Source organism: Cicer arietinum, chromosome 3 (genome assembly GCF_000331145.2).
Source record: "Cicer arietinum cultivar CDC Frontier isolate Library 1 chromosome 3, Cicar.CDCFrontier_v2.0, whole genome shotgun sequence".
In the NCBI taxonomy this organism is placed as follows: domain Eukaryota; kingdom Viridiplantae; phylum Streptophyta; class Magnoliopsida; order Fabales; family Fabaceae; genus Cicer; species Cicer arietinum.
Window position 1 is genome coordinate 51,314,459 of NC_021162.2, and position 15,284 is coordinate 51,329,742.

General features: G+C 27.9%; 1 protein-coding gene and 1 pseudogene across 1 annotated transcript; both read left to right on the forward strand.

Moving 5' to 3' along the window:
• Positions 1–7,709: 7,709 nt before the first annotated feature.
• On the forward strand, positions 7,710–9,748 carry LOC105852945 (zinc finger BED domain-containing protein RICESLEEPER 2-like; annotated as a pseudogene).
• A 402-nt stretch (positions 9,749–10,150) lies between these two features.
• On the forward strand, positions 10,151–14,684 carry LOC105852946 (S-protein homolog 5-like). Its single transcript, XM_012719825.1, has 2 exons — positions 10,151–10,192; positions 14,292–14,684. Exons 1-2 carry the CDS (start codon positions 10,151–10,153, stop codon positions 14,682–14,684), a joined length of 435 nt encoding a protein of 144 aa, XP_012575279.1.
• The last annotated feature ends 600 nt before the right edge of the window (positions 14,685–15,284 follow it).

The following is a 15,284-nucleotide window of genomic DNA, read 5'->3' on the forward strand; positions in this document are numbered from 1 at the left end:
TTGGTTTCAGTCACGCAATGTGTGTGATCAATTTAAAAGTTACTAACCTATTTTTTAAGGACCATAAATATGATAAAAATAATTATCTAATACATAAATATTTTATGTGAAATTTTACCTAATAGTAATAATTATTCAAATATACATGTAAAGAAATAATTAATTCAGGTAAAAATGACGAGAGTCTAAATAAAAGAGATAAAAAAAATTTAGTAGATCCCTTTTTTTAAAAACGGAGGTAGTACATAGTAATCTTCAACAAATAAATTTATTTGATACTAAAAATATTTATCATTAAAAACAATTTTTTTCTTTAATGAATTTTAAAAACAATAGTGTTGACTTCAAATTTGTTAAAAACATTATATATTTATTGGGTTGACTTAACATTTTTATTTTTATAAACAAAAATTCCCCTACATGACGTTGAATAATAGTATATATAACTAGAAGAATATCATAAGTTTGAATATATTGCACTTGCACAGCAAGATGGTTTCAGTCTCCAAATTTGTGTTATTTGTTTCTCTATTACTAACTGTTATCGTTGCTTTGCAGTTTGAGGGCTCTACAAGCAATGTGATCGAGAAACCAAGAGTAACCGTTTTCATAAATAACAACTTAACCGATGGCTTACAGCTCGGTGTTAAATGTAAAGATAAAACTCATGATATTGGGTATAAAGTAATTAAGTTTGGAGAAGATTACATCTTCAGCTTAAGGCCTAATTTCTTTTTAGATTTAACCTTATACTTTTGCTCATTTACATGGATCAATGGTTTTCATTATTTTGACATTTATGATCAGCCACGAGATCAAAATAATTGCGTTCATGAATGTCATTGGAAAATAAATGCTAATGGACCATGTAAGATTAAAAAGGATTCTATACAATGTTTTCCATGGAAATCGTTGAAATACAGTGAAGAGAAGAAATCTCTTAATGTGTAACTGGATCAATGTATTTTACTATGAAAGTTATGTAAACCAAAGATTAAAAATAATGAAATAATTTATTCTAAGTTATTCAATTGTTAATAATCATATATTCATCATTTTGAGACGTGAGTTTCATCTTGTTTTTTCTTCAAGTTTATTTTGATGTAAAAAGTTTTAATTTATGCATTATGATTTTCTTATACAAAAATTCACATGTTTAAAGGTGAATATTTTATCTCTTATTTCATAACATAAAAACAAATTATATTAGTTTAAGATATTTTTTACGTGATTTTCCGGTACACTGTAACCCTATTACAATTAAATTATGATAAATATTATGATTAATTTTTTTTTATTATGTGTTTGCTATGATGTGACGATTTTATACATATTTGATTTAGTGGTTAAAATTGTACTTGTTTATTTATATATTTATGTTAAGGAAGATTAATATTATGTTAAAATGAATATTTCGGAGAAAACATTTATCGTGTGGATGAGTAAAATAAATTATTTGTTTATGAAGTACTTTTAGAAATACTAGAAAATAAAATTTGGACAAGACAACTATTTACACGCCTATTTTCTGTTTCTGCATATTAATTTAGGCTATTATTGTTATTGGATTAAGTCTTTTTGCCTACACCAGTGAGTTACTCATTACATCCATATTTCTACCTTAGACACAAATTGGACTTCCATTTTTTGGACTTACAATCTGTTTTACTCATGAACCAATGCATCTACTATCTGTACCCTTCCATATGTTTTTACAAAAAAAAAAAACCTTATTTTTCTTCTTTGACTTCAAAGAGTATGAAAGAAGATATTGTCAAGATTTGAAGAACATATGAAAAATATTTATCTACAACAAAATATGAACAAAATCAATCAAAAGAATTTACAAACGCAATCTGAACAAAACACGAACAAAATCCATTTGAAGAATTTATAATCTCAATCTATACAAAATAGGAACATAATCAATTTGAAGAATTTACAAACACAATTTGAACAAAGTACAATTCATAATTAAACAATGACTATATTGAAGTCCAAATTTTAACTATAAATAAATACTCAATGCTGAAGAAAAAAATCATCGAAAAACATAAAAAAGTAGTCTTAGAGTTCAAAGAAAGAAACATTTATTCGAATGAGAAATATTCTCTTAGTATTCTTTTTTTAGAGTGCGAGAGTTATTACTATCAACATTGTTATAAGCAAACACTTAAAGTTCCAATTTTTGTCTCCAACACGATAGTAGTTTAGTTCCTTCTTTAATCTAGGGTTGTCGTGTTATTAGGTGAAGACTTGACTTATAGGGTCAAGGTGGTTAGCTCCTCAAAAGTTTGGGGTTATCATGTTGTTTAGAAAACCTAGCTTGGAAGGTCAGGTGCTTTTTAATTCAAGGTATTTGAATTAGTGGATTAAAGCCTTTTGAATAAAAGGACTAGATGTAGCCAAGTAAATGGTAAACCATGATAAATCTAAGTGTCAAATAATTTATACTTTCATTGCTTACTGCCTATGAATCTGATTGCTTCTATTCCAAGTAAGTCATCAAAATCGAACTAGTTTTTTATTTATTTATAAATTACCAAAAAGTTATCAACTTTAACAAACACAATTCAACCCCCCCCCCCTCTTCTCGTGTTTGCAACTTCAATTAGCATCAGAGCTCAGTCCCAAGGCTGACCACTTTACAAAATTTGAGAAAAGATCCAAGGGTTCAATATGTCTGGATTCAGTGAAGAAGCTACTGGAGGAAACATCAACAAACCACATATGTTTGATGGAGAACGTTTTGAGTATTGGAAGAAAAGGCTGAGAAGTTTCTATATTTCACAAGATCCTAAACTTTAGGACTAAGTGGAAGTTGGTTACATCGCTCTGTTGGTTACAATATGCACCATTTTCTTCTGATTTGCTTGCTTAGAACATCTTCAACCTAAACAATTTTGTCTCTTGGTACCAAAATCTTATTAGGTCACAGTTTTTTAGTCTTGAAAGGTTTCTTGTTTTTCCTTGTATTGAACATGGCACAAGATAATTTAGAGTGACCTTTCTTAGAAAAAAATAAAACACAAAACATCAGAGTGAACAATTTTAGGTTCAATTAATATTTCTTCAAATATTTGACCTCGATTACCATTTCAACTAACACCATAAATCATGATTATCAGAATTACAGGTAGTATTTTCAACACGGATTTCTTTCAAGGTTTTATCTTTAAGTTAAGCAATATCAGTTTTCAAATTTTCATTTTCTGTTTTAAGTTCAATAATATCAGTTTTCACTTTTAAAGATAACTTTTTATTCTTGTTCAAGAAGTCTTTTAATGCACTAATTAAATCAGATCGAGTTAAACAAAAAATACCTCAATTTCTTCATATGTTGATTCACTTCCAAAGTCAGAATATGTTTTAGATCAAGAGGCAGAGTTGGTATGAGCCGTCAAAGTCAGATCTACTTGCTCTTCATCATCAGAGGATTTATCAGAATAAGTCCATGTAGCCATCATACTCTTATTCTGCTTGGATTTCAAGACCAAAGTCTTGTTTTTCTTCTTGGGCTCATCTTCTTCACACTCAATTTCATGTGATCTGAGAGAGCTGATTAACTCTTCTAGCTTAAGAGTATTCATATCATTTGCTTCTTGAAGTATAGTAATCTTAAGTCTCCACTTGCTTGTTAGACTCCTAAGTATTCTCTTCACATGATCAGTAGTAGTAGTACTTTTCTCAAGTACTTTTAATCCCATGACCATAGTTTTGAATTTGGAAAAAATTATTTCAATGTCTTTATCTTCTTCCATCTTGAACAACTCATATTTTTGACTAGGAGGCTAGACATTGCTTCTTGAACTTGTTTGCTCCCTTCATAGATCAGAATCAAACTATCATAAGTACTCTTTGTTGTCTCCTTGTTGGTGCACTTGTCAAACTGCTTGAAGATGATTGCATTTATCATGAATGTTCAAGACTTATGATGCATCTAGTACATTTTCTTCTGATTATCATTCATCTCCTTTCTTAGAATTTCAATATTGTTGGTATTCTTTGGAGCAGTATACCCATCTTCCACCACGTACCAAAGTTCATGATCTTGTGAAATAAAGAAACTTCTTAGCGTGTGCTTCCCATACTCAAAACGTACCCCATCAAATAGAGGTGGTCTTTTGATGTTTCTTCGAACAACTTCTTCATTGAATCCAAACATGTTGAACCCTTGGATCTTTCCTCAAACACTGTAAAGTGCTCAAGCTTGAGATCGAGCTCTAATGCCAATTGAAGGTGCACTTGTCAAACTGCTTGAAGATGATTAAATTTATTATGAATGTTCTAGACTTATGATGCATCTAGTACATTTTTCTATGATTATCATTCATCTCCTTTCTTAGAATTTCAATATTGTTGGTATTCTTTTGAGCAGTATACCCATCTTCCACCACGTACCAAAGTTCATGATCTTGTGAAATAAAGAAACTTCTTAGCTTGTCCTTCCCATACTCAAAACGTACCCCATCAAATAGAGGTGGTCTTTTGATGTTTCTTCCAACAACTTCTTCATTGAATCCAGACATGTTGAACCCTTGGATCTTTCCTCAAACACTGTAAAGTGCTCAAGCTTGAGATCGAGCTCTAATGCCAATTGAAGGTGCAAATACAAGAAGGGGGGGAGTTGAATTGTGTCTGACAAAGTTGATAACTTTTTTGCTAATTTGATGAATCACGGTTCCTTTTTATGAATTACATAGATAAGAAGCAATTGAATTCAAAGGCAGCAATCAATGAAAGCATAAATAATTGGACACACTAGATTTATCCTAGTTCACCACTAACATGATTACAACCAATCCCCTCATTTAGAAGGCTTTAATTCACTGATTCAAATACCTTGAATTTAAAAGCACCTGACCATCCAAACCAGTCTTCCCAAATAGCTCGATAACCCCAAACTTTTGAGGAACTAACCACCTTGACCTTACAAGCCAAGTATTTTCATAGTAACCCCTAATTGAAGAAGGAATTAAACCACTATCAAGTTGGATATAAAAGAAAGGAACTTCAAGTGTTTTCTTTTAAGAAATCTAATAATAATAATAACTCTCACACTGTAAGAAAAAAACCCTTAGAAAATATTTCTAAATTGAACAAGTATTTCTCTCTTTAAACTCAAAGTGGAATTTGAAATTTTGTGCTTATGAGTACTTTAACCCTGTTCTGATTTTCGATGATCTTCTTATTAAGCCTTAATTATCTATTTATAGTTAAAATTATGGCTTCAATATAGCCCATGTTTAATTCTAACTTGTATCTTCATCCCTACCTTGGTCAACAACGATCTTATTCAAAAATAGTTATGAACAACATGTTTTTTATAATATGTTCTTTAGCCAATTCTTTATTTCTTAGTCTAATTCTGAACAATTCTTCTAGATTGATTTTGTTCTGTATTTTCTTCAGATTGAGTTTGTAAATTCTTCATATTGATTATTTTCGTATTTTGTTGTAGATAAATCTTGATCAAATCTTGACCATATCTTCTTTTCAACTGGTCAAAGATTTTCTCCAATTATAAATTAGAATTAAACCTTATTTTAGAGACTCTTCCATTATAAATTTGAATCAAATCTTGTTTTAGATTTTCTTCAATTATAAATCTGAATCAAATCTTATTTTAGATGTTCTTCAAAAATACGAATATTCTTTCATACTATGTGAAGTCAAATATATTGTTCTCATAAAATACTTTTGTTATCAACAAAACTCTAAATGTAATACCAACTTGGTTCCAACAAACATATCAAATGAGAGGAGTCATATAATGAGAGGGTTCAATCTTAACCATACAACCAAACATAAATGGTCATGATTAGAAGAAAAAGTCATGTGACTTTTTTAAGTGATCATGTGCCACTTAAATAAGTGTTAATAATCCCCATCCATGTATGGTTGTATGGTCAAGATTTAAGCTTGTCACCATTTCTTTGTAAAACTCCGCTCATTTGATATGTTTGCTATATATATATATATATATACACAGATCATCAGTATCGGAAGCAAGAGGATCAAGACTGACTAGAATACGATGAATATCCAACGCATCATGTGATAAGAAAAAAGTTGAGGAACCACTTGTTGTTGACGATTTACCCCTCATGCCTATGCCGATGACTAGGGATGAGAATAGGTTAGGCCGTTCGTCAGGGGCCTATGGCTTGGCCTACTTATGGCCTGGCCTGGCCTGTTTAATAAAAAGGCCAGACTCAGGCTGTTTTTAAATCCTATTTAATTAAATGGCTTAATTGCAATTTTGGTCCCCCTATTTTTGCTGAATCTCGAAAGTGGTCCCCCCCATTTTGTTTCTCCCCAGTTTTGATCCTCCAAACAGAATTTTGGTCCAAAATTTGATGAAATTTCATTTTTTTTTTGGATTTATTTAAGTCACACCATGCCTCAAGATCTCATTTGCAACAATTGTACCTGAAATATATGATTATAAATGGTGTAGTACGACTTTAAAAAAATGAAATTTCATCATATTTTGGACCAAAATTCTGTTTGAGGGACCAAAACTGGGGAGAAACAAAATGAGGGGACTACTTTCGCGATTCAGCTAAAATATGGGGACCAAAACTGCAATTAAGCCTAATTAAATAGGTCAGGCTCAGACTTATAAAAAAGCCTATTAGGCCTGACAGGCCGACATATATATATATATATATTTAATTATTTATTAATGTTATTTTTTATTATTATATTAATAATATTATTTCCTATTTTAAATTCTATCAATTAAACAATCACTCACTATTTGTTATCTTCTTCATATATATTAGTAGTATATAAAGCTTGAAAACCCTAATTGTTTATTATCATTGAATATGAGTTTTTTTGAGAGGATTTGTTTAGAGGTAATAATTTGAGTTTGTTTGAGAGTATTTGTTTGACAGATAATAATAGGTGCGTTTCAATGAAAATTTTATCTTTTAAACCAAAATTCATTTTTTTAGGGTTTAAAGGGTGTTTTGTTTCTGTTTTTTTTTTTAAAATCATTTTGTTTAGAAAAATCATTTTTATTTAATATATATATATATATATATATTGTATACAAACAATTCCTTGATTACTTGATTTGTCAGTGCATGGTAGATTCCTTGATTTAGCCATAAAGTCATGCATATCTTGCTGAATATGTTCATTATTATTAACCAATATATTATAATATAATTATGCAGAATCTTTATAATCTACGGGAATTGGAATTCTCTGCAGTGCATAATCTTTATAATCTATGGGAATTGGAATATATTACAATATAATTCTGCATTGCATAATTTTTATAATTATGCAGTAAAACAATTTTGTTGCCGTGATATTGTAATATGGGAATTGGAATTAAAAATCATTTTGTTTTTATTTGGAATTATTTCTTGAGTTTATCTACTTTGTATAATTATATAATATATTTTATTTTATCATTTTTATTTTGTTCAGGAAATGTCTTCTCCCTTAGAAAGAAGTGAACCAATTTCATCTACTCATATGACTAATAATGAGGCCAGCGAACATATGTCTATAGATTCAACTCAAGTAGAAGTTAACACACAGACAAATGAAAATGACACCGCTCTAGAAAACAGAAGTCTAATTGTTGGGAGAAAAAGGAAAAAAAAACATCAGTTGTTTGGAATGATTTTGATGAGGTTGAAATCTCTAAAGGTGTGAAGAAAGCTGTTTGCAAAAACTGTAAACTAAAAATGTCTACTGGAGGATCGGGAGCTAGCACTAGTCATTTGAAAAGACACGCTAGAGGTTGCAATCAAAAGAAGTTGCAGACGGTTGCTGAAACAAGACAAGTCATCATTCCATTTCAGCCATCAAAGTCAAGTAACCCTTTTATTAGTACAGGTGTTAGGTACTCTAATGAAAAGATGAGGGAAATAATTGCAATTGCTATCATGGTTCACGAATATCCTTTTAGTGTTGTAGAGGATGATATTCGGATGTGGGGCTTTCAATATGCAAACCCAGATTTTCATAAAGTTACTCATAAAACAGCAAGAAATGATTGTTTGGCAATATTTGGTATGGAGAAGAAAATTTTGAAGAAATTTTTAGAAAGTGTGAGCAAAATTAGTTTAACTACAGATATGTGGAAATCTAGCCATCAAGTAGTTGAATATATGGTTATCACAAGACATTTTATTGATGCAGGATGTAATCTTCAAAAAAGAGTTTTGGGTTTTGTGAAAGTACCCCCTCCAAGGCGTGGTATTGATGTTGCTGATGCTATATATAAATGTTTGAAAACTTGGGGGATTGAAAATAAAGTTTTTTCCGTATCTGTTGATAATGCTTCTTACAATGATTCATGCTTAAGACGTCTCAAAGATAATTTATCTCTAAGTAGTAAGTTAATCTTTGGTGGCTCTTTGTTTCATGTTCGATGTTGTGCACACATATTGAATTTGTTAGTGCAAGACGTTCTTAGTAAAATTAAGGATACCATTTTCAATATTTGTGAAAGTGTCAAATATGTTAACCACAATGATGCAAGACTAAAGGCCTTTTGTGATGTGGTTGAGCAGAAACGCTTGAAAGAAAGGAAACTCGTCATTGATTATCCAACAAGATGGAATTCAACTTTTAATATGTTGTCAACTGCTTTGAAATTTAAGATTGCTTTTGCAGCCTACAAAGAAAAAGAGCCTCATTATAATCACACCCCTTCACTTGAAGAATGGAACAAAGTTGAGAAAGTTTGTAAACTGTTAGAAGTATTTAATGGTGCAACTCATGTGATTTCAGGTAGTTTATCAACTGTTTATTTTTGTATTTTATTAGGTCACTTTAATATTATTTAAAGTGTTTAATATCACTACTATTTTCAATGTAGGTAGTGAGTATCAGACTGCAAATTTGTATTTAGCAGAAGTTTGGAAGGTTAAACAAATACTTGATAAGACTGATGAAGACGAAGATCTTTTTATGAAAGAAATGGTAGGTCCAATGAAAATAAAGTTTGACAAATATTGGGGGAAGTGTAATATGTTGATGGCTATTGCTAGTGTTTTGGGTCCTAGGTGCAATTTCATATGGTGTGTATATGTTTTCCCTTGATATATAAATCTAAAGAAGTTGTTGATGAGAATATAAAGAAGGTGAGAAGTTCATTGGAAGAACTATATGATGAGTATCTAGCTTTATCTTTGGAAGAGTCTCTGTCTCCGATTGTTAATTTGGATAGTAATAATTTATCATCCTCCCAAGAAAATGCTGCCATTATCACTGGATTTGACGAAATTCTGAGCATTTTGCGTGAAAATGAAACTGTGCTTCTAGTAAAATCAGAATTACAAGATTATCTTGATGAAGGTATTTACGTTCTTAAGACTAAATCTTTTTGTGCTTTGGACTGGTGGAGGAACAATAGCATGAAATATAAGATTTTGTCTAAGATGGCTGCTGATGTACTAGTTATTCCAATCTCAATTGTGGCATCTGAGTCCACATTTAGTGCAGGAGGTAGAGTTATTGACGAATTTCGATTTAAATTAAACGAAGAATCTGTTGAAGCTCTAATTTGTGGCAGAGATTGGTTTTGTCATAAGTATAATGTGAAGAAAAAATCAAAGGTTAATATTTTTTTATCAAGTAGTATTTATTCATTTTTTTTAAATTTGCTCATTTATTTATTTATTTATTACTTTTTAGTTCAGTGTCTAACATATATGTATTTTTTCTTTTGTTTTTGAAGGTTGATAAACAAGCGATACAAATCACCTTGAAGGTTTGATATCATTTTTTTGTCATTCATTGGACTTTGAATGTGTTTTGTTGGATGATATGTGTAACTGTTTATGGAGTTCATTTGGTTTTATTTGTAATTTTTGAAGGACTTTTTAGAGTTTGTTAATTATGAATTCATTTTTTTTTCTTGTTTTTATTAGTTTTCCTTGTATATAAAGGCCTAATATAGCCTATTTAAAACAAAAATATAAAATATAACATTTAAATATTTTAATGCGAATAAGGATTTTAAATAGGCTTACAGGCCAAGCCATGATAGGCCGTAGGCCAGACCGAAAAAAAAAACCTATGATAGGTCGTAGGCCAGACTTAGGCCTACAAAATTCATCGTGGCCAGGCTCATGTCTTTCAAAGCCTGGTCTGACATGGCCTATTCCCACCCCTACCGATGACTAATACTAGCGGTGGAGCAATTCCCATACATCCTGAGGTATATATAGAGCCTTATAGCATAGATGAAATAATGGAACCTGAATATGCTTATTGTTATGGCTGCACTATCATTATTCAAGAAGGAGATGAGTAAATTATTTTAAATTATTCATGTTAATTATTTCATTAATTAAATTTTTACATTTAATTTGTATGTTAACATTGAAAGCATCTTCCTTTTAAATCATCTACAAAGTCAATTGATGAAGTCATACAAGAAAAATATAAAAAATCAAGATTGTTTTGGGGTGAAATAAAGAAGCTTTAGCTATCAGAACTTTAAGAGAAATCATTATGTCAACTACGAACTGTAGGTTATTTTCATTCTTTATTTGATAAATTTGATATTTTTGGAGATGGAAATATGAGTTTATTTGAATATTTGAGTTATGGATTTGATGAATATATGAATTTTCTTGAAATTGTTATTGAATTTTATGGGATTTGTTTGAACATTTTGATGAATTTTTTAAGAAATGATAATATTATTGACATTTTAAGATATAAAGGATCAAATTGTTACTTAAAATTAAATAAAATACTAAATCAAGAAAACAGATAAATGACTGAAATTAAGTTAAGGGACCGCATGAGCAATTATGTCTATTTTGTAATTAAATTTTACCTATCTCTCTGTCGAACTCTAAGTTCACAATATCTATTTCTTTCGAGAAACAGAGTGATAAGAAAAAGATTGTACACAAAATATCTACTTCTATTTTCATCTTCTAAAAGATTCCTCAACTTTGTCACCGAAAAATATAAACTCAAAATGATGATTGTATAAAACAATGCGACGAACTAATATTTTAGTTCAACTAAATTAGTTAAAATTAATTACTTTTTTTATAATTGTCGACATAAAAATAAATAAAATATTTCAGTATCATAACTTTAATTTTTTCACACTTTCATTTTTTACATCCTTTTTTTAAAAAATAAATAAATAAATAAATCCCTATAGATACTATTAAAACATTCACTTCATATACAAGACAAAATTTATCACAAATTAATTAGTTAATTATTTTTTATATATCCTATATAAAAATGAGAATAATTATAATATACTGATTTGAGTTTATTACAAACACCATAAAGAGATAAATATTGATCACTAAGAAATTAGTTAAATCAATTTTTTTTAATATTGTTAACATAAAAATGAGAACAATTATAATATTCTATTTTTTTTTTATCAAAACCGTAAACCCAAAAACATCACCTTTAAACCTCTACTTTTATCATCATCATCACCCTTTCACTACTTTCATCATCATTCATGATTCCATTTTCATATTTCAAATTTTTTTTTTTTTAATCCTTTTGTAGATTAGTGAAAATATGTTATTAAATTTTATTATGTTTTGCTACTGTGATTTTTTTGGTATCGTTTAAGGTTTAAATTTAGTGTTAGAGAAACAATAAAAAGGAGTTAAAGATTTAGGTGTAGTGATTGTTGTTATTGTGTAAGAGGTTTAGGGGTTTGTTGGGATTCTAGAAATAGAGAGAAAGAGGGGACAAAGAGAGATATGAAATTTGGGTTTAAAAATTTGTTGGTTGAAAAAAATATGAATATGGGGTTGAAGATGAAATTTTGGGTTTGAGATGAATCTCTCAAACTATTGGGGTTTCTCTTAATTTTATTTCGTAAAATATAAATAAATATATTTTTAATGATTCATACCACATTAGTAATATTTTAATAATAAAAAATTATCGGTTTGTAATTTTAAATAATTATTATATTTTATATAATTTAAAAGTAACCACCCAACATTCTTTTAATAAAAATCATATAAATAACATTATTTTAAAGTATTTAAAATTTGCACGGATGTAAATAAATAAAGTACTTAGATTAAAATGAGTTATATTTGAGATATCAAAAATATATTTAAATTTTTAAACTAAAATGAATTGCCATAAATTGAATATTTCTTTATCTCTAAGCAAAGTTTCCTTTGTTTATGTTTTATTAATTATATATAAATCAATGAACATGTATGCCCTTTTCATTGGGATTCATTGTCGATCCAATTGTATTTTGTCTTTAAATAATTGTATTTTGTCTTTAAATGTATGTTAGGTTCCAATATAAAAATACCAACAAGTGCCATAAATACACATATTAAAAAATCTAATATAGAAATAATGTTGTTTTAGAAGAAATGCTCAAATATATTCATTTTATATACAAGTCAACAAAAATTTATGTTCGTATTTGACACCATACAAACATTGAAGATAATAGTTGCAAATAGCATTTCTTTTTATTTGTTTGAATTCACATTTACGTTAAAGTAGTATTATTTATAATATTTTAAAATTTGTGTATTGAATATCTCAAAAATTTTAAATAAATTGATAGTTTCAAATTAAAATTTTCATTTTCTTTATTTTTTAAGTATACTCTTATAGGACACCTATTTGTAACACCGTATCAATATCCCACACTTTTGTTATTTAGTCCCAAAAAGTGAAGGCAATAGAAAGAGGGATTTCGTTCTTCCACTATTATAGCATGCTATATTGGTTCAAACATTTGGACATAGGGCATACAAATCATTCCTAGATATGCTTTATTATTTCAATAGAGGTATAAATCAGATATGTAAATCCAGTATTGATGTTTATATTTAGAAAATAATATTGTTTTTTTCTTCATTAAAGTATTTTTTTTTTAGTGATAAGAATTCTACAATTAGTCACTAAATCAAATGACAACGAACAAAAAATAATAGGAAGTATCCACTCTATAAATACATGTAAAATTTACAATTCTTTAATTTTCTACATAGCCACGTTAATTGATATAACATTAATAATATAAAAATGTTAGTCATACATCCATGATATGTTGTCATACATACAATAAACTTATAAACACATGATTTGTCATACTCATTAAATGATACAACATATATATTATCATATGAACATGAAAATATATGACATAAACAATATATTTTATATAAATATGAAAATATTTGACACAAACAATGTAGATAATAAATTTTGTCCACTATTTTTCAAGCACTAACTTGACCATTTAATTGTTTTATAGAGCATAATAGATTTGGTCAAATAAAACTAAACAAATCTAGTAATAATTTAAGACATTAAATACACAAAATGTTGTAAAAAAATATTACATAGTAATAATTGACAAACAAATTTATTTGAAACCAAAAAATAAAATTAATAACTACAAAAAGTAATAACTAGTAATACAACATTACGCTAATTTTTTTTAAAATTGAAGCAAAAAATTATTATCAATTAAAATAGAATTAACGATGATTTTCAAAGTCAATATTACATTTATGAAAAATATTTAATATCATTATATATATATATATATATTTAACAGAAATAAATCATATATTTTCATATCAAAGCATAAACTAATCTTTTTTTTTTTTTATTTGAGAGAAAAAAAAAAGTATAAACTAATCTATTATGCAAATAAGATGGTTTCAGTCACGCAATGTGTGTGATCAATTTAAATGTTACTAACCTATTTTTTAAGGACCATAAATATGATAAAAATAATTATCTAATACATAAATATATTTTAGTGAAATTTTACCTAATAGTAATGATTATTCAATTTAATTATATAAAGTAAATTTTTGTTAAAAAATAATTTAAATATCACACGAAAATCATTCAAATATACATGTAAAGAAATAGTTAATTCAGGTAAAAATGACGAGAGTCTAAATAAAAGAGATAAAAAAATTTAGTAGATCCATTTTTTTAAGAACGGAGGTAGTACATAGTAATCTTCAACAAATAAATTTATTTGATACTAAAAATATTTATCATTTAAAACAATTTTTTTTCTTCAATGAATTTAAAAAAAAAAATAGTGTTGACTTCAAATTTGTTAAAAACATTATATATTTATTGCGTTGACTTAACATTTTTATTTTTATAAACAAAAATTCCCCTATATGACGTTGAATAATAGTATATATAACTAGAAGAATATCATAAATTTGAATATATTGCACTTGCACATCAAGATGGTTTCAGTCTCCAAATTTGTGTTATTTGTTTCTCTATTACTAACTGTTATCGTTGCTTTGCAGTTTGAGGGCTCTACAAGCAATGTGATCGAGAAACCAACAGTAACCGTTTTCATAAATAACAACTTAACCGATGGCTTACAGCTCGGTGTTAAATGTAAAGATAAAACTCATGATATTGGGTATAAAGTAATTAAGTTTGGAGAAGATTACATCTTCAGCTTAAGGCCTAATTTCTTTTTAGATTTAACCTTATACTTTTGTTCATTTACATGGATCAATGGTTTTCATTATTTTGACATTTATGATCAGCAACGAGATCAAAATAATTGCGTTCATGAATGTCATTGGAAAATAAATGCTAATGGACCATGTAAGATCAAAAAGGATTCTATACAATGTTTTCCATGGAAATCGTTGAAATACAGTGAAGAGAAGAAATCTCTTAATGTGTAACAGGATCAATGTATTTTACTACGAAAGTTATGTAAACCAAAGATTAAAAGTAATGAAATAATTTATTCTAAGTTATTCAATTGTTAATCATCATATATTCATCATTTTGAGATGTGAGTTTCATCTTGTTTTTTCTTCAAGTTTCTTTTGATGTAAAAAGTTTTAATTTGTGCATTATGATTTTCTTATACAAAAACTAACATGTTCAAAGTGAATATTTTATCTCCTATTTCATAACATAAAAAAATTATATTATCTCCTATTTTTTATGTGATTTTACGGTGTACTGTAACCCTATTACAATTAAATTAACACGTGTAATTTACACATTTTAGCTTCCTCGAAAAAACTTTTATGTAATAAAAAATCATTATTTGAACTTTCAAAAAACTAATAAGGGATAGATAGAAAATTATTATATAAATCATATCTTTACGAATAAATTCAATGTTATAGTATTTTCCTTTGTGTTCTATATTTCTGATATAATTAACATTCTAAATTTTATCGAATTAATTTGATATATAAAGTGTTTTAAGATATATATAGATAAACATTATGATTAATTTTTTTTATTATGTGTTTGCTATGATGTGACGA